Raw genomic sequence first — 25,941 nt, forward strand, 5'->3', positions numbered from 1 at the left:
TAAGCACACACTTCAAAAAACTTTGGTATGAAACTGGACCGGAGGACGAATGAGTTCAGCCCTGTTGAACTCCTACGGAGTGCATTTTTTTGAACGGTGAGATGTTAACAATGTACACAATCGCACTTTTGTTCATCAGTAAAGGTATTGTATAGGAAATGTTGCGTATGTGAACAAAAGAAAGGACAACCTACAGCATAAAGGAGATGCATGGGAGTGACTGGGCTTATGAAGACTGTTCTGAGACATCGAAGGCAAGCTTCAATGAATACCAGGTCAGGGCAAAGAAGACCTGCGAGCACACAAAACAAAACAAAACAAAACTGGATGATCCTCCTGCATCTCTGCAATTTGCTCAGAGAGGTTATTATATTTACTGTGGATTTTGTGTGCAGTCCAACCTTGAAGAAGTGATGGTATGATCTGACAGTCCAACAGGGACTTGATGTTGTTCTCTGTACCCATGGCAAGGCTGCCTAGAACCACAGAGCACTCAGTTCGTAACTCCAGACTGGAGGAGCTCTGTTGAAGCAGGTACAGTAACCTGGAAGCAGTGAACAAACGCATACGAAGCACAATTTAAAACTAATGCAACTGTTTTATCAACAATTTATTAATTTCATATTATTATTATTACTATTATTAATTATAATAATAATAATAATAATAATAATAAAAGAAGAAGTATAAAGTGAGGTGAGATATACCTTGGCACAGCACCCAGTACAATTAGATTTGACTTCTGCTTGTTGTTTCCAATGACTGCATTCTTCATGTCACTAAAGTCAAACACATACAGATTTGGAGACAAATAAGAATAATAGTTACAAAACAGATTCAAGATTCACATGCATCAGTGGCTGGTCTGGTTTTTTGAACAGGACAGAAAGGACAATAACAACTGACAGAGAGGTTGAGACGCGACGCTCTACCCAGGATGAAATAGGACGACCAGACCTGGCCATGCACATGCTAACTGAGGCCGAAAGAGAAATGCCCGTTGAGATTACTTATTGGACTGACGTGCATTTTCAAAACCCGCCGCCCCATGCAAGAAACGTATAGTTTTTATTGAACCAATACCACAATTCACTTTGTTTTGAGCTGAAAAGAAGAGCATTTATCACCACATTTAATTTAAGCCTAAGTCTAGACGACAGCAGCAGCAGCAGCAGCAGCAGCGAGACATGACAACTTATAGAAATGATAAACACAAATAAGGAAATCTAATACTTACATAACTCCCTGTAACACATGTTGTGGATCAGGGTCGAACAGTCGGTCAACATAATGGCGACTTGTGGCGGTGACTTCCTGCATGTACAAATGATTTCGATTTAAGGAAAAAGCAGGTAATTCTGACAGGGCAAGCAATGTGATTTACATCATGAATAATACAAGGTGCATTTGACTGTCAACATAATTTAATACGTCTTGTGCCTAAATAACAATGTTGAGCACAATTTGTTGCCATTTCAATCTGTCAACTGATATGTTTAACACGATTAACAATGTTATTTACTCTCTAATTGGTTGACACTGACCACTTAAAGGTTTATATATGCAAATGCATCTGCGCTCTAAAACAACAACAAAAAAAGAATAAGAAGAAACGGGCTTGCAGCCTCAAATGATGATGATGATGATGACAATAATAAGAATTTATCTGACCACGGTGACATCGACAGTGAGGCTCCTAGTAAATGGCACAAGGAAGAGAAGCTAACAAATAACAGCTACATCGTTCAACTTTGAAAACGGTGTTTCAGTGACAACCACGCCGATGTTTTAAAACTCGTGTCGAATTCAAAAACAGGTCTCAGCGCTAATATCGCAGTCTCACTCTTAGCATTTAGCAGCTAACACAGTCCCGAGTGACACTGCGATGCAGGTACCTGTAACACAACTGACGTAAAACAGCAGCCGTGGTGTTTACACGGAAACGTATCAAATAGAGACTTATTTCCCTCTCTCGAGCAAACGAGGGAGACCCACGTCATTTTTCGCCACTCAACTATGAAAGTCTTACACGCGTCTGTAACGCCCGTCACCTAGCTTAAATGACCAACACACGCAGAACACCTGCGTATGTGTATGTGCGCGCTCGCGCGTTGGGCATTCACGACTTATGTCAACCGTCCACTGCTAGTTTGCATTTTAAATCTGAGTAGCGTCAAATGAATCTCGAAGGGCAAAACTCACAGATAGCACACTGATGCGGAGAGGAGTCTCTAACATGCACGCCATGTCTAATTTTACCCTAATGCGCCCCCTTTCGGCCAGTGACTTTTTGAAAAACTCTCCCACCAAACAACATCTAGATGAGACTTTTTATTTTTTTGTCATGCGACGAAAGTTTTACTTTCGGCACGAGGAAAAGTAAACTCTTTTTTTTTTTTTTTTTTTTTAAATTATTATTATTTACGAATTCTGCAAAGTTTACTGTGAAGCACTTTTTTAGGGCGAGAGGGGAAAACTTTCACGTCTTTTTTTTCTTGTTCTTTTGACGTTTAATGGTTGCTCGACAAAAAACAAAAAACAAACAGTATAAACGGCCACGCTTATTGAACATCAAACATCCTCCAACGAGAACCCCCGTATATTTCGGTCTGTCAGTACCATATTTCGAGGTTTATGGCTAACTCCGCCTACTTCCTGGAAACGTCATTTCCGCCTACATAGGGACGCCGACTGATTCTACTTGCGATGATATGCGGTTGAAATGAGCTTTTCCCAAACTAGGGAACATGTATGCAGGAAGTAATTGCAATTGATATGTTATGAACATGTACATTGAAAAACTTTTATTTGTGATACAGATAATTATGAAACGAATGTCAATTTTTGTCTGTAAAACAGAATTCACTTGTCATAACTGATAATGACTCTGCGATGAGCCTGTGCAGCTGCATCAACGTAAAAACAATTTGCAAGCTGGAAAAATACTGTCCGTGAGTAGGAAATTGTGGCATTTCTATTATTCAAATTAATATTACAGGAACATGAACATAAAAATAAATAAATAAATAATAAAATAATAATAATAAAATAATAATTATAATAATAATAATAATAATAATAATAATAATAATAATAATAATAATAATAATAATAATCAAATTATACAAAAAAATATTTCCCTTGTCTGTTTTTGTCTGTAATGAAACGGTGTTCACTCGTTTTTATGATTTTGTTCATCTTGAACTCAACAACATCGACAAACAAATAATGAAAAACAAACCCTAAATTTTACCAAGATATAGATAATGGCGGTTATTAGGACTTGAGTGAGCAACAATTACAATGACTGCTTTCTTTAACTTAACTAAGCCAACAACTTAACTTTAACTTATAAAAGAAAACTCTATCACCTTATTTTATATCAAACACATGGTTTCTGATGCATTTAACTTGTTTAGCATTCTTTGTCTCACATTAATTTTAGCACACCTCAGTGTACATGAAGTCACTCATCTGCTGCTGCTCCTCTTTGTGTTTAGTGTTGTAGTTTTTTTTAGTTTTTTTTTTACGACAATCCTATGAAGAGCTGAAAAGATGAACAGGCATCTGCCATCAGTGAGTGCCAGAATCTACAACAGCTGATGGTGAAAACAGTGTTTGGACCTGCAGCACTCTACTTTTCTGTCCACTACCAATGTTTGTTTTAACGAATAGATAGAGTAGCAAAAATACTGTCCGACTGAAAATGTATATTTTAGGCAAATTAAATGAAGCTGGTGAAATCAAAGAAGCATTGTGATGTTCTGTGCAAACAACGCAGTGCTAATCATTATCAAAGTCGAACCAACTCAGGGTTTGTTATGACGATGACAATAGTGATGATAATAATTTGCTTGATACACACAAATGCAAAGAAAAAACAGCCGTGCAAAACACACTCTTACAAACGGTTAAAACAAAACGTATTAGCAGAATATCAAGTCAGCTTCAATCTTGTTTTTATTTTTAAATTATGAAAAAATACAAACATTTTTTCAATTTCTTTGCTGCTGTTAAGCGGCAGTAAAAAAAAAAAATCAACTTACATTACGATTTAGTGTAAGATCTGTCTGTGGCAGCTCAGCCCTCCATGTGATGCACCAACATTTTCTCTAGAAGCAAATATGCTAAAGAGAGACAAAGAGGACTTCTCTTTGAATACAGCATTGATTGGTCAACTTAGCGCTCATATAAGTGTCTGGACCAACAAGCCAGCTGGCCAGATACTTAAGGCGATATGATTTAGCTGAGGTTGGTTTTTTATTATGTTAGCAGATTCTTTAAAAAAAAAAAAAAAAAAAAAACTACAGGAGAAATGAAGGAGACTCTTGAGATAAGATGTGGTTCTGCACAAAACTTTCTGTGTGCTTTAACACCTCACATTTCACCAAATGTGATGAACGGATCTGGATTTTTAGCATTAGCAGCTGAGTGAGCAAGACTTAGCTAACCCAGCTCCACAAGACAATTAAATAATGTCATATAGAAATACAACAATTAAAGAGACAAAGAAACTCCAAGCAAATAAAAGAGGAAACATTTTCAACATAGCATTTACATGTTAATGAACAAAGCCTTTGAAAGAAATGACAGGGTAAGAGGTAATTGCCATTTATTGTCTAATGCTGAGCCTTTTTTCCCCAGGTACCTTTTGGTCTATGTTCACAGGCCCCTACATCAAGATGCTAGCTAGTAGAACAATAACAAAGAGTCCTATGTCTCAAGTTTTGAAGGTCAGGAATGTGCCTCATCCATCAACTGAACAACTTCTCCCAGTTATTGTACATATCCCAAACTCGTAATCAAAATAAAATATATACATCAACAACAAGGCTAAATGAGTGTCAACACATACTTGAACTAAGAGTTCCTGGGCCCGTTGCACGAAAGACGGATTCTGATACCCACGATCAAAAACTGAGTCGATTTCGACCAATCCAAAACACGAGTGTCCAGGTTTAATCGGCTGCACAAAGACCAAGAAGCAGGATGAGCAGACATGGATTCATCAAGCCAGAACCTATCTTGGATAAGTGTGCTCAGATTCGCCAAGTCACCGATTCACCATGGCGATGAGTGCGGCGTCCTTTTCCCCCGTCTGAGGAAATCCCCGTGGAGGCGTTTGAGGGGGAAAAGGAGCAAATAAAAAAGAAACACGCCACAGTCCTAAAACAAAGAGACGAAGTGTGGCAAAGTTTTTCAGATTGTGGATGTCGGAATCCTACTTTCGTGCACCAGTCCTGAAAACACGAGAGAAAAAAAACACAGATCTTCTTTTTTTTTTAAAAAAAAAAGAAAAACCGTCAAAGGGCAACGATGCTATGATGTTTTCACTGTGTCAAAAAAAAAAACAACAGAGCAGAATTGATGGTAGCTTTGTCATGAAGTTGGTTACAGCCGTGTTCAGGAGAGGAACGAGGGACTAGAGAGCGTTTCATTCCTTTCTGTTTTCGTTGTGAGAGATCAGGGTCCGACTCTGCAGCAGGAGGCCAGAGGGTTGGACGTGTCCCTGTGATGGAGGCCGTTGGGTGCTTTGACTTCCCACTCGGTCAGCTGGTCCTGCTGCACTGCCATGGACTGGTACACCCTGTGGGCTGAATCACACCCCAGTCACACTGACTTGCAGTGAAGAAGTTTGCTTCGGAGGAAGAAAAACCATGCCAGTCGCACAGTCGAGGACATGCGGGTTGGGGATGGAGCGGTTCTTATCGTCTAGGTCTTGGAGCGAGTGTGCAACTTTGGGTTCATCATGTGCGGCTGAGAATATCATTCTGCTTTTCTGTCACGACTGGACAAGGACAGAACCCAAAAGCACGACTAAAAGTAAAGGTATTTTTTCGCTATTAATGAAACAACAAATTTTCTTGATAATTTTGCCAAAATGAAAATGTTGTAACGGAATGAACTGGACAGAACCAACCAGAGGTCAGAGGTCAGAGGTCTTGATGAGCATCTGGATATTTTTTTTTAACAGTGTTGCTCCTCTCAATACTATACTTTTTCTTTTTTGTTTTCCAACTGTAGCACAATCAAACTATAATCAGTCATAGTCATGACCAGTGAGCCATCTTTACACTTTTAATAACAATAATCAATGTCCTTTTCTACATGTTTATTTTTTTCTGTGCTGAAAACGTACTGAACGGTGACCCCAAAGCCACTTTAAGCCTTTGTGAACCGTTCCACCCCCAATGTTCATGACTTAAGGGGATTCCCACCACCTCATGTCATCGTCTGTTTCTCCCAAGACAATGGTCACTGTGGGATTAATCCACCTTTTCAGCATCATCAGATCCCATTGACACTCACATCAGGGATAGGAATCGACTTAAATCAGGTTAAGTACATAGAAAATGTGAAAAGTTTGCACAACAGTGATATTAAATCATGAATGTAGGGCATTTCAATATAGTAAAGGTAATTTCTTTAGTTCAAATCATTGATTGAAATCAAAGCTAACAACAGCGGTGAGAACACCACAACTAAAGTGACTTGAAAAAATGTCATGTCATTGTTTGGCAGCACCTCGGCCTTGTTGATGTCAAAATGTGAGCAGCACGACTGTTTAGATACAAACTGATTGGTTCTGAACCTTACTCTGCTAAATTGCACTGCTTTTTATATACAGTTCTAATGTATTTTTAAGGCTGTGTGTTTTGTTGTATGCTTTTATTTTGTATTTCATCTCCGGTATTTTGTAATTTATTTGCACCCTAACAAATAAAATCATATTATTATTATTATTATTATTATTATTATTATTATTACTTACCCACATCATGGAGCAGCTCACTTACATGATGTCCTGACAGTGCTGATGTTTCCCAAAAAAACAGCCCTCTGTGGTCGGCCAGAGTCTGACCTTCCTGTGGGATGGTGAAAAACCGTGGAAAGGGGAAACTGAATGATAACAAGTATACGAAAGTGCCGCCTCCCACTACATATCCCAAACACTGCTCTAGATCTACAAACAAAAAGTATGTCGAGCCCCCCTTTGCTTGCACCCCCCACTGCCTGGCAAAAACAACGCTGTGTTGGAGCTTCCGCATGTTTAAAAAGGGACAGGAGTTGGTCTCATACGGGGCCAACACCTGTAGAGGGTTGGTGGGTCGAAGAGGTTTTGACAAGCTGGAGGCGACGGAGGGAAAACTACTCCATGCAAGCGTGCCAGTTTGCCCCATGTTAATATGTAGAAGGAAGCAATTGAGTACTTTGTGGATTTTTGTCCAAAACGAACGCACCCATGCAAAATCATTGTGCAAAATACCCATCAATAGTCAGGGCGTCCCAATCCTTCTGGTTGTTTCTCCATTTCAATCTAAATTCCCTTAACATGCAACATGCATATTTTTTTTAAAAAAATTGAATATTAGAAAGGGTGATTGGGATAAATAAAGGCATTCTTTTTGTTATTCTTCAACAGGAAACATTCGTAAAACTACGTTCATACCTTCACTGACACGTGTCTCTCGTTCCCAAGATCTCCCTTGTTGCCCACTAACCATATGATGGTGGAGCCGGGCATGGACTGCTTTTCCAACTCTTTGAGCCAAAGCTGAGCTCTGGCAAATGTTTGCTGTGTTGGAAACAGGTGAGTCACAACTTAAAAAAATAATAAATAAATGAATGAATAAAAAAAAAAAAGCAGCCATGACATTAAGCTACAATAAGTTGTGACGCCGGTCGTTACTCTACCCGGTTGCTGATATCGTAGACTATGAGGGCAGCGTGGGCCCCCCTGTAGTAGAGCGGGGTGACGCTGTGGTACTTCTCCTGCCCTGCAGTGTCCCATATCTCAAAGCGAATGGAGACTTGGCTGAGATGCACCGTCTGGGTCAGGTAGGCACCTGTAGGGGGCGCAATGACACCAAAGAAGAGGAGGGTTTATCACAGACCCAAACAAGTTTTGCTTCAGCCTGAATACAGAACAAGCAAAGCTTAGTACTATAAATCATAATAATATCCTTTAATAAACGTCCTGTGCTGATTGACGCACCAAAATACCAGCATATCATTGTATGATTTGTAGGATTAGCGGTATATGTGCTGTGTAATACAGAAGGGTCAGCTCGAGTTGTGATTTTGAAGGCTAATACAGTGACAACGTGGGCTAGAGTTTGACACCTATGTTTCTAGGCATGGAGTAGGAGAGAAGCATACATTCGTTTAGTCTGGGAAAGTACGAGATTAAGCAAATCAAGGCTATGCATGCAAAGCTCATGGAACTGTTGACCAACATTAGATAACTTTCCCGCTTCAATCAAACTCTTTCTGAAATGATGCTCACCTATCAATACTGCCAAACTCCAACACAAAGATATTTGCTGGTCTATCACTTCACTTCCCTTTCAAATTTACTTTCTTTTTAGTGATCATTTTCTGTACTCTTTAGTATATTAGTATTTTACCACTGAATGTAACACTTTGCATCAAATCTTCAGCATATATATCAGCTGTATTGTGTAGCTAGCAAGCACTGAACCTCTACGGAAAACAAACAAACAAACAAACAAACAAAGGCTTCCACAGAATCCACAGGTGCAGCAACAATCTGACCTTTCCCAAATCGGACAAACAACAACAACAAAACAACACACAATGCCTCCAAGTTTTGGACAAGCATTCATTGTATTGTATCCTGTTTTTGTTTTGACTTCAAATCTAAAGAGACTTAAATACACAATATATATGCAATGTTTGTTTTTAATTTGGCTTTGCTTACATAATTTATAGAAATCTAGAATTAATTTTGAAACACATACTTTGAGAAGGAATGCTAAACTATTATAATATGTTAACAGGGTACAGGTTCTCTTGTAAAATTCTTTAAATGATCACTATGAGTTCCAAAGAAACAGTACAGACACATACACAGACATCAAACTCACAGCCCACAGTTGGTGTCGCTGATTCCCTGAAGTCATTGTTGCTGAAGCGCAGTGCCAGACTGGACTTTCCAACACCAGAGCTTCCCAGCAGCACCAGCTTCACTCTCAGGGTCCGTATTGGGCTTTGAAGCTGAGCGCCGTTGGACACTCCAGGCTGATTGTTCTCCATCAAAAGTCCACTTCAAAAAAAATAAATAAAATAAAATAAAAAATAATGATTGAGGAGAAACTGGTAAAAAAAACAAAAAAACAACAAAAAAACAGAAACAGATCCAGTTGTGACAGCTTGACCTATTTTTCTGCTTCGGCAGGACAGCGCGGATATGCTGGCGTCACTTCATTTTATCAGAAAATAAAAGTAAAACCAAAGTCCAGCCTGGGCTTGTGAAGAGCCGACATATTCTGCCCCACTTCCTGGTGCACACAGTTGTCGTGTCAACCAGCCAGTTGTGAACAAACAACACACATGCCACCAACATAAATAAAAAATATGTTGTGTCATGTCACACACACACACACACACACACACACACACACACACACACACTCACACACACACACACACGTGTCATACATGATGAATGTAGTGGTTGTCTATGGATATGACAGTACCCACTGAGTTTCTGCATTGTTTTTTTTTCTTTTTGTAAAGCGTAACGCCACACGGGGGCAGCATTTTGTTAACAACGATGAGATGTCAATTAGTTGCATTGATTTGTTTGTTTGTTTTCTACCCCTCAAATCAAATCTTTGTTCAAAATTTTCATGAACAAAAAGTGGTGTATAACTGTATAGTTGATGAGGATTTTCTGAGTAGTGAGTAATGACATTAACTTATACATGTACATATGCATAACAAACAGTTCAATCATAATTTGAAATGTTTATCTAAATTCTACGATAACATAAATATATCTAACTTACGCCTAACTCTAACCCTTTTATTATCTTTAGGTGAAATAGTTGATAAATGAAAAGGATGACACAGGTAATGTGCAAAACTGCAACATTGTAACAAAGCTGTATCTCAGTCGTGCTTAAGCATAATCATATAAAAGTTCTGATCCTGGAAACAGAACGCTACATATATTGCTTTAAATTGTACGGTAACATTATGGGATATATCGCCACAGCACGTTTTCCTTACCAGCTTCCCGTGAGAAAGTGCGGCCTGTGGTCCCGGCTGAACTCCTAAACATCTCTTGGAGAACTTGAGATTGTTGCTATATTCAAGTGCTCTGCATAAATCCATTCACACATTACTCGTTGCTTCACTTCAGTTGGCTAAAAGTCAACATCCTTTTATTGGGACCCAAAAAAGAAGTTCATAGAGTCAGCCAAACAAGAGGACACAAGTGTAACGACACAATTAACTGTTTATATACTGACAATTTGTATTGTTTTATTATAAATAAATATTAGTTATACTCAATGCTAAACGTAAATTGTTTCATGTTGTCCAACACTTACTAGAAACACCAAGTAAAATCAACTTTCGCTTTAGGATGTCATATTATTTAAAATGATATGATCTATTTAGGTAAAAAAGAAAAAGTGCTTCGAGGATGCAGTTTGATTTTTAGCCATTTATGTTTACGGGAATCACACAGACAAATTTATTTTTATACAAGTCTTAAAATTGAAACAACTTCAATCCATAGCATTATTGTATTACTTGTGTTGCTTTATTAGCATTATAGTACTTTTACTGTAGGGCTGCCGTTTGCATTTTCAACCTTTAATGGTTTTTAAATTCAGTTTCACCCCCAAGTGGTCCAAGTCTCTTTCGTCAATCAACGCGTTTCCCCTGAATTGCCCGCCTGTTTTGTTCTTGTTTTTTGTTATTTTTAATGACATTTTGATAACTCGCGGACGGCACGTAAACGCAGCACGACGGAGTGCTGCCCTTTGAAGTTGTGCTGTGCCTGTGTGTGTGTGTGACAGCTCGAACCGTCCCCTCGAAGCCGAGGAGCGTGTTGTATGTATGTAGTATGTGTGAAGTGAGTAGAGGGGAAAACACCCCAGACTGTATACACGGAAAACGTCTAAAACCCCAGCTAAACGTGCGGCGTTTAAATATGTTGATGCCAAGACCGCTCGCCTCGCTTATTTTTTTCTCCTTTAAATCAGATCGGCTCGTGAACGCAGCAGGAGCGCACGTGGGCAAGTGAGCGCGAGACAGTCTCATAGAAACACAGGAAGAAGGAGAAATACGGAGGGAGGAAGAAGTGGAAACTCGAGTCGCCAGGAGATAATGAACTTTCTTTATTAGCTAGTTTCCCCCCCGCTTAACCTTCGAGCCACGTATGAAAGGCAGCTAGTAGCAGCTAGCTCCCCCCCACCCGCAAGATTCGGATTGTTCGGAACCTTGGTTTTTTTTTTGGTTTTGTTTTTAAACAGAGGATCTTTGAGGAACCATGGGGACGCAGGGGGGCACCGGGCGGAGAAGGTCCACTAAGAAAGAGAGGTCGACTGCCGAGGACGATGCCCTGAACCTCATCGCCAGAGAGGTGAGTGGAGAACATGTTGGAGTCGGAAGACGAACTTTTCCGCTTTTGAGTGAATTGGACATTCGAGTCTTCCTTTTCCTCCGCCTCGCCACCTATGACGACAAATCCTACATTCACTATTCGCACCATCGGCAGATTGACCCCCAAATTTGGACGTTCGTGACCCGTGTACAATGTTCTGACCTAACTCTGAAAAGGGTTTGTAAAGCAGTGTCCCTTTAAAAACATTTGAGTGGTACTCAAATTAAATCCTCTTGTCATACTACCAAAATATCTGACTTTTTTTTTTTTTTTTTTTTGTAGTTTTTGCATTTAACAAATTATTTACCCATCATTTCAACGTATTCTCTGAATAGATTTGTTCTTGTACGCATGTACACATCCTCCTCAGTTTAGTGATATAAGCCTGGCCTGGTAGTTCACTATATTCTCCAAATATTCTTGTCATAGTAATAAGATTTATATCTGGATTTGGCTAGATCTGATTTTCCTGTCTGGTTAAGGTCAATGGATCACCCAGTGCTTTTTTTTATCACTTTATGTTGAGGCTACATAGAAAGACCAAAAACCTTCCGCACTGCCACCGACAATTTACAACAGGAAACAAAGTTACAATTCAGAGTTGCTGGTCCACCTCATGAGCGTGTCTTCAAACTGACTTAACCAAAGACGCGGAGAGCATACAAACGCCACGTAGAAAAGGTCCTAAGCTGGGTGATGATCGAACCCACAGCCTCCCTTGCTGTGAGGCTACAGTCCAGTTAGTTGTATTCGTCACTCTGTAGTAATGGAGGTAAACATGACGCAGGTCCCTCAAGAATGACGCAACAGGTCGTTTTTTTATTATGGCCTCAAAAACACAGTGGCAGTTGGGGACTCCTTTGAGATGGATCTCTGCCTGGATCTACTCAGGGTTTCTGCCTACTCATAATATCTTCATATTACTTGCTTATGGAAGGCGCTGAGGTCCGAGCCCGCGCTGTCATAAATTAGATCCGTTAAATATATTGGATTGGATTGTGACATGAACAAAGTGTCTGAGTTCTCCTCTTGTAACTTGATTATTTTTAATAAAAACTTGCTCAGGACCGATACATGAAAAGTGATAAACTGACTCAACAGTCCATCAGTAATCTGCGATTCGAAGTTATGTCGTAGTTACACATCCACAAAGTATAACATTTGTACCTGTATGTCAGTGCTTCACCTTCTGGTTTAGAAGCTTGAAGTAAAAAAAGCAAATAAAAAGTCAGTCTCTTATGAATTGTTAGTCCAACTGTCACCACCCCCTCCTCACTGAATAATCCAAAAGTGTACTTGGCAGGATGTGCACGACTGACTTGCAGCTGCTGAGGTCATGTTGTGACACGTCTCCGATCTGGTAATGACTAGTAACCTACAACGGCTGCACCTGAGTCACAGTGTTTGAAGTGCATGCCTGTGCGACTGATAAAATGAGTATTTGCATCTATTGCCGCGTAACGTGCCATTGGTCTCAGTGTACATCCAATTGCCCTCAGTCGGCCGAAATGAAAGCTGCTGCTGCTGGTATCATTGTCACTGACGGAATGATGGCGGCTTCAAAACAACACCTAATTCGCTTTTGGGGAAGTTGGGTGTGTTGCAGACTGGACCAGACCCGGATGTTTCACAAGTTTTGCATGTCACTCCTAACTGCCAAAAAGAAAAGAAGTGCACTGCACTGTCATGACTGTGTATTACTATGTGAGTGAGCCTCGGTTACAAATGCAGAAGTTTTGCAGTAGCTGCTGCTGTTTGCTCACGCGTTCCTCCTCCTCCGTCGCTTGGCTCGACAGTTTGCTCTCCGGTCGTGTACCTGAGGCTTGCAACAGTCCTGAAACACCATGTGTTCCGTTGCAAGACGTGATGTTACCTTCTAGAGGTTTCAGGTGAAGTTCGGGTTGGGGAGGGTAAAGGGGGGTTGGGGTTGGACCAGCACACACTTGGCAAATACATCCAAACTTTTAATCTGATAATTATAATCCGTCTCAACCACTAACGATAATTTATGTCATTTAATATTTCCGCCCTGTTTTCTTTCTTTCTTTTCCGCACATCTTTGTAGCAAGGCAACGTCTGTGCCTTTAAGTAGCAGGAGGGTCACGTACTGTACTGGCCGTCCCCTGACAGGATGGTATGTCGGCCCCCGATGAGTCGGCCCATTCTGCAAAAAGTTTTAAAAATAGACCCTCCTGGAGGATCAGCTGTTGCTCCAGCCCAGTTTTAGACTGGCTCTGTGGACTGGGGGATGGTGGCGTACAGGGAGGAGGAAGAGGAGTGGGTCAGAGGGTGTGGAACGTCGATGGCCGGTGAAACTGGCGCGGAATTGTTGGACGCCAATAGCATAGTCTTAGTCTGGAGGCTGCTGAGAGACGTTTTCGCTCACAGATAGGGTCTGTCAACGTTGCTTTCATTTTTCTTTCAGCACTGCCAACGTTTTATTTCCCTCACGCGGTCATCTTTGCGTTTTTTTTTCTTGAAATATTTCCAAAGCAAGTAATGCTGACAAAAATAGGATTCAAATAAAGACAGGGAAGGAATTGTCAATCACAAAGTGCCACGGTGTAAATGAAAAGAAAGAGCGTTGCTTTGAAGTCCATGTCAAACCACTGAGACCGGCTGTAAACACTAGCTTGTAGCATGTGACTGACATAGTGTAGCTGTGTAGTAAAACACCGTTTAAAAAAAATCATCTCAGTTTTATTCGATCGTGACATCATTGAAAAATCCTTGTGGTTTTTCATTTAGCCAGCAAGTATTCTCTTATGAATTTCTGTGAATTTGATGATCAGATAGCACATTATTCCTTTTTAACCAGCAGATATAAATGTAAATGTGAATGTAAAACAGCCACTTTATCATAAACAGCCAAGTGGCCTTTTTGCACGTGACATCACTTGGCCTGGGGCGTCTTAACGGAACACATCCGCTCCCTCTTTGACCCGCTTTGTGGCTGACGCGAGCATGTTGTGTGATGCTAAAAATAACCTTGGGTGAAAGACCATAATGTGAGTTTAAAACCAAATAAGCAAGCAGTGGAGGCAGAACATTTGCCTTGAGGAATTCCGTTACTCAAGACACTTTTTAAAATTTCTTATCTGCACCACTGATTATATGGAGTGTTTTCTTTGAGAGGGGGTCCTGTCATTGTTGGAGTAGGGTTTTTTTTATAGGCGCACCCGAGAGGGCAGATTGGAAGTTTCAGACCAGGGCAATACCTCAAGTAAGCGCAGTAAAGCCTCCACAAACAGCCCAACTGTCCCAGATTTTAGGAAGAGCTCCGTGGAGGCCGAGAGTTCTGTGAAGGCCAAGTACTTCTCGACAACTCGAATCAGGAGGAGCGTTTCTCAGTATGCATCCTGTTTTGGTTGCTGCATTAACTCGGAGCAGCAGGAAAGTTGACGTCGCTGCTTGGTATTTATAAGTCATTTGTCATCTGTGATTATGAGAAAACACCGAGGAAGAGGAGCAAAAAAAGATTAATCGTGGATTAATCGTGGATTAATCGTGGATTAATCCCCACATGGGGATTTATTCACTGTGTCGGCCTCTTTTGTACGTCGCTGTTTTCTGTTGAAGCCACAGTGTGTTATTACTACCGTGCTCTTTTTTTTTTTTTTTTTTTCAAACAGACCATTGCTATTCATGTTTTTAAAAGAACACGAGAACACAATGAGACACGGAATTCTCATTCCGGTCGCGTCATTTTGTAATGAATTCATTTGTCTTCGGTGTGTCAGTCTGCACACATGTTGCTGCTGCAACGCCAACATGTGATCTGCCTGTCGAATCCCATTTTGCCCTGTTTAGGCGTGAGATCCCTCATAAGACACAGCCGTTTTCAATTGTACGGCAAAAGGTAATGCGAGTGAAGAAACGTCAATAGACAACTGATCTCATTCATTCATTCATTCATTCATTCATTCATTCATACTGTATCAAAGAGAACAAAACCCTTTTAACTCAAGTTGTTTATTCTCTATTTGGACATCCAAAAGAGCCAAGCCCAGTGATAGTTGTACCTTATCCAGTGTCTCAGATGGATTCAAATGTTTTCTTTTCCTTTTTCATTATGTGGAAGGTTCACAGAAGTCTGTTACATCAGTTAAAATGACTGATGCAGCCGACATGGCCAATGTTGCCTCAGGGACTGAAATGATTTTGCCTGAGTGAGTCGTCGCCTTAATTCACTTAATTCTTTTTTTTCTTTTCTTTTGTTAATGATTTTTGGTAAAGCCGTAGTGCCAGTCTGAATCACTACCCCCCCCGGCCCCCCCCCCATGTTGTCACGGCGTCGCCGGGTTTGTCCATGGGCACGTACTTGGCAAATGCTGTTAAAATTTAACTTGGCATTGCCCTCATAATCAGCGAATGTTCCAAGGGCAGGACTTTCAGTTGAAGTTCAGTTTGTGTTTGCAACAAAAGAACAAAAGAAAGTAAAGTCAGCTTTTCTTCATTTGTTTGAGGTTGAAGTGATTTGAGACAGCGTCGCTTCGCAGGTGTTTCATATGTTTACATCCCGACTGTTGCAACCGCAGCAATTTGTTTTGAAATTTAAGGGAAACTTTAGTTAATAGTTTTTTTCTGTGACAGTAAGAACTGAAACCCACTCGACTGTTGCGTCTTGATCAACGTGGTGATGCAGTGGTAGTTTGTACTGTGGCCTCATATAGCCACACGGTTGCAGGATCAATTCCCCAGGCCCGGGGCCTTTCTGTCTGTTCTGTATGTTCTCCCTGTGTTTCTGAGTAACTCACTAGTTCTCCATGGAAAACATGTATGTGTTGGCAGATTGGGAACTACGGTTGTCTTTCAGTCTTCCTGTCACCCAGAATGTAGCCTCGCCTTGGCCCGAAGAGGGCTGGGACGGGCTCCAGACCCATAATCCTCCGGAACCAGTGGTCATAGAAAAGTGATGGATGGACTTTTTGTCAGGCAGATGAAAAGCGTTGCTGTTGATAACCTGTCGTCTTCTGACAGGTTGCAAGAGGCGATGTTAACTGTGGATTACACCAGCGTCTCAACTGGTTCGGTCAGAGCTGTCATGATTGGTTTGCGGCTTTACATATATACATATATATATATATATATATATATATATATATGCAGGGATATTAAAATAATATAGGATAATATCAGGATTTTAAAATGTATACTTTTACAGAGAAAATGTTGAACATTTATTTTGTAGGAAACACAATTCAATAAAAAAAAAAATCAATAATTTATTTAGTAGTAGCGGTTTAATTTTTGCACAAATTTGTGCCGCGACTTCATGATGACGAAACTAAATGATGGCGGTCCTGAGACTCCACTAGTCGAGAACCAGTGGATTAGACCACAAGGGTTTTTTTTTTCTTTCTGCCGCTTGTGGCTGTCTGAAGCTCAGTCGAGCATTGAAAATAATCAAGTACTTAAAGTGGATTAGTCTGACGCTCGAAGGCAGGGAAGTGGAAGCCCACCAGGCCAAACCCCCTTTTTAATTCCCGAAGTCGTAAAGGGAGCGAGCCTCCGTCCGCGGTGCAGTTTTGGCACGTCCACTTGGTCATTAGTGTTCCGGGGAAGGTTGCACGTGCTTACGCAGTGGCAGGAGGGCTGACGCAATCTCTGCTTTTCCGTCGGCTTTTCGAATGTGCTTCACTTCTTCAACAGTCACAACAGTCAGGTGGATTAAACCCAGAATGTTTGCCAGCCCTTGGTGACATTTTCCACCGCCCACCCATAAAAGTTGTATAGCCCAGTTGTGGGCAAACTACGGCCTGGGGGCCATATGCGGCCCATTGAAGCTTTTTAATCCGGCCCACCGAACTTGAAGAAGTGATATTAACAGCAAGTGAGTCGTAAAATAGCTGAATTTCATCCATTTTCTCAGTGTTTTAAGAGTCATTTGAATAAAGAGCTAAATTTGTTCATTTTCAATTAGCATTAAAGCACATGGTTGTTTTTTTTTTTTTTTTTTTTTTTTTTTACATATTTCGGCCCGCCAGTCAAAGAGTCCATCCCTGGACAAAAAAAAATTCAACAGTGAACAATCAGCCGGTCACATCCTGATCCCTAAACCTTACAGAATGTGACTGGCTTCATGTCGACTCTGCTCACCCAGCTCCTGTCTCCTTAAAAGGAAGTGGTCGTATGTGTGTGAGTGTGTGTGTGTGTGTGTGTTGGTTTCCCCTCGGTGACATCATCGCATGCACATCCCCTGCAGATTGTTATCACAAATTCCTTCCTGTTTGTTCGCCCACCGCTGGCGGTTCTGCCAGGCCTCAGGAAGGAGTTGGGAGTGCAGGTTGTTGTTGTTCATTGGAGCCGGTGGGTGGAGGACACACCTCTGAAAGGAAATGGCTGTGCAGACTGAGCAGTGATGATGCTTCAGTGTGCCTGCCCTCGCGATATTGCTGCCTTTTGTTTTTGCACAATAGTTTTGTTTTCTGCTTCTTCTGAACTGAAGAACACTGGCCTCTCTCAGCCTGCAGTGTCACCCCTTCGTGTAACAATTCTGAATTGTTCGGTGCCTGTCAGTAAGGCCCATTGATTTTTTTTTTTGATCTCCAAATATAGAGAAAAAAAAAAAAGGGTCCAGAATAACTGCCATGTATTTCCTCTTTCTGGAATTTTCTGGAAAATCTGGAGAGGCATGTTAAAAACCAAGGCAAACACAATGCGTGCACGAACTGTCTAATTGCGTAGTTGACTACAGAGTGGAATAACTAAATCCCCCCCCCCCAAAAAAAGAAAAAATGTGTGAAAAAATACAGAATTTTGGGGGGAAAGGAACCCCGATAGTGCCAAAGGAGGACAAGGTCTGATTTCAAAGGCCGAATACGAAGAGGGTGTTGAGTAAAATCACGCCGTCTTTGTGAAGATTTATTATCACCGAGTGCTCCCAGTGACAAGTCAAATAGTAAAATATCCCCCCAGGCATCCCCCGACCCCCCCCCCCCCCCCCACCACCACCACCACCACCACACACACACACACACACACACACGCACGCTTGGATGTCACTTCCTGGAAGCGAGGCATAAACAGCTTTCGCTGGAGCCGAGCATGATGGAAATGAATCCTCCTTTAGGAATAAACACTTTACAGAAAAGCCTCTTGCCGGTGCCGCCTTGTCATTTATTCACAGTCTTCCTGGAGACTCATTGTGAAACTCGCTGTGAAGAATCGCTTCTTGGCGTCTCACGTTAGCAGTTAGCGAGAATTGCCGCTTCCGTAGAACGGGACGGAGAGGAGAGGGGGGGGGGGGTGGAGGGGAGGGGAGGGGGGAGACGCCCGTAAACCGCCTCGTCACACACTCTTGGAAGACGGGCGGTTGACTTTTGTGTTTGTCTGTTGAATCATAAACAGGTTTGTTTTTTGTTTTTTTGTCCACTTTGTCACCTCCTCCTTGTTGAATTACTTTCCCCCCCACCGCCCCCCGAAAGCTTGTAAATGTCCTGGAAAATGAAGACTTGACTCCTCCATTTTTTTTGCTTCTGGAGATGCAAAGACGTGTGAGTGTGTTGGCTCGCGGCAGTAGGGCTAACGCTTTTAGCTTTTCACAGCCACTCCCTGACCGGCCGGCTCTTGTGAGTTTTTGCACAAAAAAAACAAAAAAAAAAGGGGAAGCTCGACATTTTCCTGTAACGGCTCATAATCCTCAACTGAATAACGTGGAAACTGTGAGTTAATGATCCAGTTTCTGCATCATACAATCCAACCTTACGCTGGGTTATTTATGTACGATCTCTTTGTCCCGCCCGTCAGCACTTCGGTGGTCATTAAAATACCGTCCGTTTTGGTAACTGACGACTGGCATTGAGGGCGTGGGAATGTAGCTCTGGGGAGACCAGGCTGGCATTGAGTGGAGCTGACTTCCAAAGGCTCTGTACCCTCAGACCAGGGCTCAGCAAAGAACTAGACCTCCTAGACCAGGGCTGGGCAACCTGTGTGACTGGTGCAGCCACAATGGGTTCTAACATCACAGGAGAAAACTATATGATTTGCAGTTTCGTAGTTTGCCCATACCTGGTATAGAACCACCACCGGAACCACCTTTGTTCATTTTCAGTTGACATTAAAGCACGTTTTGTACATATCCCATAATATATGTTGTTTTTCTCCTATGAGGTGGGTCACCAAAACACTCCATCCATCTGCTGCTTCTCCGGGCCCCTTCATCAAATTTGAGGACCCACTGTGGCCCGCCAGTCAAAAAGTTTGGCCACTCCTGACCCAGAACCAGCCAAAATCACTTAGAGCTACCCCACAACCACTCGGAACCATCTAGAACCACCCCAGAACCACCCCGAGTCACCCCAGAATCACCCTAGAACAGGGGTGGGCAAACGTTTTGGTTAAGGGGTCACATTGACTTTTAACAATTGACAGTAGGGCCGGGCCAGCACCCAATTGCATACATACCGAACATAAACGAAAAAAGCATCGCTGCGTTTATCGTAAGCGTCTGCTCAATCGCGACATTCGAGCACGTCTCGCTGCTGCCAGCTGATTCGTCGGCTCTTATGCTCGTTTTTTACTTCTGCAAACACGCATCTGCCGTCTTATTATAGCTCCGGCATTGTTTCTGTCAAACTTTTCCAACACATTAAAAATTGCTCTGTGTAAAAAAAGAAAAATAATAATAATCCGAACTGCTGGTATCATACAGGTATTTAATGTATACATGCATTTTGTTCATCATGGTTTCAGATTTTAGAGTGAAATCTGCTTTATTGCTTGACAGCCGAACAGTCACAGCCAGTGTTGAAGCCGTTGACATTTCACAGTTAAAATCCAGCACATAGAAAACCAAAATCCAGCACATTGTATATTATAATGAAAATCCACCGGATCCACCGCCTTTTTCTATGCGCTGTGTATTACTGTGAAACTTCAACGTGACGTATCAGCTTCATCACTGTTCAGTTCAGCTGTCAAATAATAAAGCAGAGCTCACTTTAAATCTGAAAGTACGATGAACAAAATGCAGGTATACTTTAAATACCTGCATTTTGTATGATACCAGCAGTTTGGTTTATTATTATTATTATTTTTCTTTTTTTACACACAGCGATACTTGGAGACACAGTTGGGACGGACAGAAGAGTTTTGTTTCACCGGTGTTTTATTTGAATACGGTGCTTGGAAATAAGGCGAATGAGCCGCTGAGTGGGATGCCAGGCATTACAGGACCAGTTCAAATGAATGCGGTCGTAATCATGATGCGATTTGGGCAATTCTGTCAATATTTGGCGGGCTGGATTAAACAGACCGGCGGGCCGACTGTGGCCCGCGGCCCGTAGTTTGCCCGCCTTTGCCCTAGAACCACATAGAACCACCCAACTTACCCATGGACTGGGTAAGCAGAGTTATGCCAGTCACATTCTGTACGTTTAGGGATCAGGATGTGGCTGGCTGATTGTTCACAATTAAAATTTTTTTTTGAAGTGTTACGCCAGGGGTGAGCAAACTGTTTGACTGGTGGGCTGCAAAGCAAAGTTACAACAAAATATGTGTCTTTGAAGCCCAACGGTGTTCAGCTCTTTAATTAAAAATCACTCTAAACACTGAAGAAATTGACTTACTGACTATTAATATCATTTTTTCAAGTTTGGCAGGCCGGATTAAAAAGCTTGACAGGCCGTAGTTTGCCCATGCCTGCCTCTGCTAGCTCGTCAGCAATCTGAAGCGATGACCAGACAGGAGCCAGGTGCAGCAGCATCTGTAGTCACCTCATTGTGTGGATTTTCTCGTTGGGAATGTAGGAGGGGAAAAAAAAGGATGGGAAATCCCAACAGCCCGGTGGTCTCTCCTCTCAGTGTCGCACTGAATGAAGAATCACCAAAGGAAAAAATGGAAGACCCTCAGTGAGCAATAAAGCTTTGCACATCACATGTGACGTGTTTGTGTAGATTTTCTGAATCCATGATGCCCATTTTAAAGGCATTTTAAAATATATATATATTTATAGATAAAATGTTGGGCATTTATTTTGTAGGACACACAATTCAATTCAACAATAATTTCAATGATTTATTGACTAGACATGATAGAAAGTGGGCTAGCGTTTTTATTTTTTGTGGAATAAATTTGGGTCGCGATTTCGTGAGAAGGAAAACAAATTGAAGACTGAGACTCCACCAGTTGAGAACCATTGTAGTCGTCCAATTCCTGCATTTGGTTCACTCTGGGCCGCTCGAGGCCTGCCTTTATAGGTGGACCAGAGTTCGCCTCTTTGACCCTCATCAGAGTTGGAATGGGTAGCAGGTGTTGAGGACGTTCCAAGAAAACTAGAATCCGATTGAAACGGGCTGGTGTGAACGCACACATGTCTAATGAATGAAGGGATTATACAGGAAATGACGCACACCTACCTTCATGTACGGTGTTGAAGCTCCACGGTACCCAATTTGACAATTTAACAATTGACCCAGCTCCTCGGCTCTCTGGAGAACAGACACTCTTTTAGGAGAGAACTGAATTAGAACAGTTTTGATAGAACTCGAAAGCATGTAGGTCGTTATAAATAGATGTTGCAAGGGGGCAAATGTGTGCTCCTGTCCTTTGGCCTATTTAGATACAAGCATCTATCAAACAAAATATATCCTGTGTGAGTTTTTACATTGCTGCTAGCCGCTCAATGCTAGCACTAGCTAGCGAAGAAAATGGCTACCAGCTCGAGTCACCAACGTTTGAAAGGAAAGTCTGCAGAGGCGTTACTGTCAAACTCAGCTCGACTTGCGGCATGGAAGGTAAAGAATGTCTCGGTGAATCGGAGAGGCCAGCCAGTCTCCAAATGCACAAGTTGACTTGTTTTGTACAGTGTGTTTGTTGGATTGCCAGTGATGCAAAAAGACACGTTCAAGAGCTGAGAAAGTCCATTTCTCACAATAGGAGCGTCTGTAAGGCATGTTTACACTGCAGTGCCTGTAAATTGCAACCAAAAAAAAGTTATTCTAGACCCACAAGTTTAGAAACGCTGTTGTAGCTTGGCAATATCCCGGAATATGGAGTTATAAATTATGCTGTTGCTGCTAGTTAATGTCCCACATTGTGTAAAAGTAATTGGAATCATTTCAAATCTGTCTTTGTTGCTTTTTTTTTCTTTTCTTTTTTTTAACGGATGCAGGCTTTGGTACCTATTGTGCAAGTCAGTATATGGCCTGGTGTTTTTTGGTTTCAGTCCACCAGCTGTTTTTTGGCTGAGTTGTGCTACTTCCTGGTATTTGAAAGGGTGTTGCACAACATGCTACTCACCCTCACCGGAAAGACTACTTCAATACGATATGATTGTCTGCATTTCTTGGCACTCATTGCATTCGGTGGTGTGGTTGGCTTTTGTGCTCTCACACTGTGGTAACTTCCCACAGTTTGAAAGACTTTTTTTTTTTTTAGGAGCAAACACAATGGCAAAAAAAAAAAAAAGAGTTGGAACCCTCCCGATACCAGAGGCACGTCATGTTCCACTATGGCTGTGTCTCAATTCAGGGTCTGCATCCTGCGGAGCCTGCATTTGAAAGGAAGTTGCGTCATAGCACTGCGCGAAGGCTTGTCCCAATTCCCAAAAGTGGCAAAAAATGGCAATCCTTCGCGTCCTTCTGTATCCCAGGATGCTTAGCGTGATGCTGCAAAGCATCCTGGGATCCTGGGAAGTCAGCTGAAATTAGCGCCATCTACTGGCAAAGACACAACGTATAAATTTAAGTATTGAAGTTTCACATAAAATATTCAGTTTTTAACGTAGGGTTTTTACTTATTTCAACATCCAACGCCATCGTTACATGGTGAACCAATGGTTAGCTTGATGCTATAAAAATGTCACTTCCGGGGTTGGCCAGCAGGAGGGAACGGCGGTGACGCAACCAGGAAATACGCCGAAGGCGAGACCGTCCCGTGTGGTTACCGGGGAGGCGGGGTTTGGGTTCGTCCTTCTCGGCCGGGTCCTTGGGAGGACGCTTCCTTCAGAAGGAGGACGCTTCCTTCGAAGGATGCAGACCCTGAATTGAGACGCAGCCTATGACTTCATACGACTTGACTTGACTTGGTCACCTCGTGATTGATGAAAGAACAATTATGTTTACCTTATTGTTTACTGTTTTATTGATTTTTTTTTTGAAGGAGCATATAAAAAAAAGTGCAGGTTCATTCGTGTGCATCCATCACGTGTCATACAAACATGATCATACAGTGCCAACGAGTCCAAACAATAAGAAATCCAGTCCACAAAATTGAATTGCTTTCAGTTTCTGGTCCTCCTTGCATATCTCCAAAAATGGTTAAACAAATATGTTCAATTGAAGGACAGCTGGGACGTGTTTTTGGTCCCATTGCCCAGGAAAGAAAACTCTCAGGGACAACAGGGAGAGGAAATGGCCTCCCGGCATTCAGTCTGTGAGTGGCTCACAAGGAGAGCAGCAATCAATCCAGACTGTTCCTGGAACATCTCGCCCTCATCGGCCCTCATCAGCCCTCCTCTTGCCACAGACCTTGATTAGAGATTGAAGTGTGACTCCAGCAGTCTCCTCTGCAGAAGGATGTGGCTGCCACACACACACACACACACACACACACACACACACACACACACACACACACACACACACACACCTCCCCGTAGGGTAAGAAGCATCTTTACCAGCCAGTAGTTCTCACATTCTTTTTTCCCATCATTTCTGTACCACTAAGTCTCTTTTGAAGAGAGAGAGAGAGAGAGAAAGAGAGAGAGAGAGAGAGAGAGAGAGAGAGAGAGAGAGAGAGAGAGAGAGAGAGAGAGAGAGAGAGAGAGAGAGAGAGAGAGAGAGAGAGAGAGAGAGAGAGAGAGAGAGAGAGAGAGAGAGAGAGTCGAGGCAGATGGCCATTATGTAAGTTTGTCTGCAGGCTCCACTGAAATTCTATCGCAAGCTAAAGAAAAGGTCCGAGATAAAGCATCGCCTCCATTAAAGCAGCAGTTAAAGTGCAACAGAGCGAGGGCAGGTTGGAAACCTCCAATGGTCACGATTCATTTCGGAGTCGAGGACTTTTCAGTTTGCCGTGCCATGCAAGGCGCTCTTTAAAAAACAATCAGTAAAATAGGTGTAAAACATTGCCGTTGTTTTTTTCAAATGGACCGTATTATTACCAACGTTCTCTCGAGACGATCTAGGTCAGTGCCCCTTTTTTGCACCACAGCCTGGTTTAAAGTTTATTTTCAGGGACCGGTATGAAAAGTGTGGTATTTTCTAAATATAATAATAAATGTTTGTAAAAAATTGTAAAAATTTTTTTTTTTTTTTTTAGCAGCGTCCTCTTAACGTGGCGACAACAACATTACATGAGTAATGTACGCTTTTTTTTCTCTCTCTCTCTCGATACTCCGAAGGCTGCTGGTCTTTTAATGCAGGGTGCTCGGCCTCTCAGGGTCAAAGCAGTTTTGAAGGCTTCGTTGCCTCATTAGAGAGGCGGTCGCCGCATGTTAAGCAGAGTGTGGTCTTGTTGCGCGGGAATTTTGCGTCTAGATAAAAATCCGTGTTGGTCGTGGGACTCCTGGTATTGTCTGTTAAATGTTGCGTTTGTTTCACTCATGTTGCTAGGCTGGCTCGCTGGCTCGTGGCTTTAATCGAGCGGTAACGAGTCACGTGACCGAGACGAGCGCCTCGACATGCGTCAACAGTTGAGCCATAGATGGATGTCATGAAGAGAATCCAGTCATTTTTCAAAATAAAATTGTTCAGACTCTGATAATAAATATCAAGGAAGTCAGCTATTCTTTCTGTGCCGCCCGGTTACCAAGTGACCCATTGACCAGTACCAGTCCAGGGACCGCTGATCTAGGCCACTATACAGTCAGTGGAGTCAGTCAGACTCCAGACTATGGAGTCGGAGGAAAAAAAAGACACCTTGCTGAGACTGCTCCCCGGTTAGTGGAACCACCCCCAGCAAGTCTTGGCTCTGCCCCCGGAGACCGCCTAGTGTTTGTCCCCTTTCAACCACGTAGAGGCAGGAAGCTGTAAAAATAAGCATTTTTTTCCCCTGCAAGGTCTGCAGAGTTTTCCGGAGTAATTATCTCTCTTAAAAAAAAAAAAAAAAAAAAAAAAAAGGAAGTATTCAGGAATGCTGTTTGAACTGCCTTTGGAAATGAAGTTTGAAAGACGGGCAAACGGTTGCTGCCTGGTGTTTAAACTTTGCAGGAATAGAAGGTGGACGGAAGACAAATCTTACGGACAAACGTTGAGAAAAAATGAGTTGTAACTGGAGCGCGACTGTGTGAAACCTGTGTGGTCATTCGCAGACAAACTCTGGGGTTTTTACACTGTGTGTCGTGCCTTTTTGTGATGAAATAAAGAACGATTCATTTGAATCACGTGTTCATGGTTCTAAAGATGCTGAGGATTTTTCTCCTCTTGAAAATCAAAAAGCCGACTCGCTCTTTGTCTCTGCCCGTCTCTCGGCCGCTCGCTGCGACTTATTCTGGGAGGAGACATTAGTGTGCCAGGGTGGGAGTGGCTTCAGCGGCCCCGCCTAGAGGCCAACGCGCTGCACAACACGCTGCACGACAACCG

At 42.2% G+C, this 25,941-nt stretch overlaps 3 protein-coding genes across 22 annotated transcripts in view; 1 reads left to right on the forward strand and 2 right to left on the reverse strand.

Annotated features, from left to right (window-relative positions):
* Positions 1-2,357, reverse strand: part of armc8 (armadillo repeat containing 8) — a 22,881-nt gene extending 20,524 nt beyond the window's left edge. For 2 of the 3 annotated variants that reach the window (XM_076030521.1, XM_076030522.1), the window contains exons 1-5: positions 2,203-2,357; positions 1,238-1,314; positions 708-779; positions 402-544; positions 195-292 (exon numbers count right to left, since the gene is read on the reverse strand). In XM_076030521.1, the coding sequence (XP_075886636.1) occupies positions 195-292; positions 402-544; positions 708-779; positions 1,238-1,314; positions 2,203-2,247 (435 nt within the window). In that variant the 5' untranslated portion in view covers positions 2,248-2,357. The remainder of the gene's footprint in view (positions 1-194; positions 293-401; positions 545-707; positions 780-1,237; positions 1,315-2,202) is intronic. The other variant, XM_076030520.1, reaches the window with a different exon arrangement.
* A 1,585-nt stretch (positions 2,358-3,942) lies between these two features.
* Positions 3,943-10,192, reverse strand: LOC142891137 (ras-related protein Rab-17-like). 3 transcript variants are annotated; one of them, XM_076030549.1, is made up of 6 exons: positions 10,036-10,192; positions 8,889-9,067; positions 7,696-7,847; positions 7,451-7,576; positions 6,798-6,866; positions 3,943-5,594 (listed from the first exon to the last, which is right to left on the reverse strand). In XM_076030549.1, exons 2-6 carry the CDS (start codon positions 9,055-9,057, stop codon positions 5,550-5,552), a joined length of 561 nt encoding a protein of 186 aa, XP_075886664.1. In that variant the 5' UTR covers positions 9,058-9,067; positions 10,036-10,192; the 3' UTR covers positions 3,943-5,549. The 3 variants fall into 3 exon arrangements, with proteins under 3 accessions (XP_075886664.1, XP_075886662.1, XP_075886663.1); XM_076030547.1 differs by having other exon boundaries at positions 6,773-6,866; positions 10,036-10,183; XM_076030548.1 differs by lacking the exon at positions 10,036-10,192 and having other exon boundaries at positions 6,773-6,866; positions 8,889-9,135.
* Positions 10,193-10,835: 643 nt separating this feature from the next.
* The window catches only part of lrrfip1a (leucine rich repeat (in FLII) interacting protein 1a), a 42,409-nt gene continuing 27,303 nt past the window's right edge, over positions 10,836-25,941 (forward strand). For 4 of the 16 annotated variants that reach the window (XM_076030534.1, XM_076030526.1, XM_076030528.1 and 1 more), the window contains exon 1: positions 10,856-11,398. In XM_076030534.1, coding sequence (XP_075886649.1) covers positions 11,306-11,398 — 93 coding nt within the window. In that variant the 5' untranslated portion in view covers positions 10,856-11,305. Of the gene's footprint in view, positions 11,399-25,941 lie in introns of all 16 variants that reach the window. The other 12 variants (XM_076030527.1, XM_076030533.1, XM_076030530.1 and 9 more) reach the window with 8 other exon arrangements.

The sequence above is a fragment of the Nelusetta ayraudi genome, unplaced genomic scaffold, assembly GCF_046127955.1.
Source record: "Nelusetta ayraudi isolate G7.1 ecotype Tasmania unplaced genomic scaffold, CSIRO-AGI_Nayr_v1 ptg000028l, whole genome shotgun sequence".
Lineage (NCBI taxonomy): Eukaryota > Metazoa > Chordata > Actinopteri > Tetraodontiformes > Monacanthidae > Nelusetta > Nelusetta ayraudi.

Coding starts and splice junctions, on each gene's coding strand:
- LOC142891137 (XM_076030547.1), bottom strand. CDS start 9,057: ATGGAGAACAATCAGCCTGGAGTGTCCAACGGCGCTCAGCTTCAAAGC. Junction 7,577..7,695: donor TCTACGATATCAGCAACCGG/GTAGAGTAACGA, acceptor TTTCCAACACAG/CAAACATTTGCCAGAGCTCA. Junction 5,595..6,772: donor TGAGCTGCTCCATGATGTGG/GTAAGTAATAAT, acceptor GGTGTGATTCAG/CCCACAGGGTGTACCAGTCC.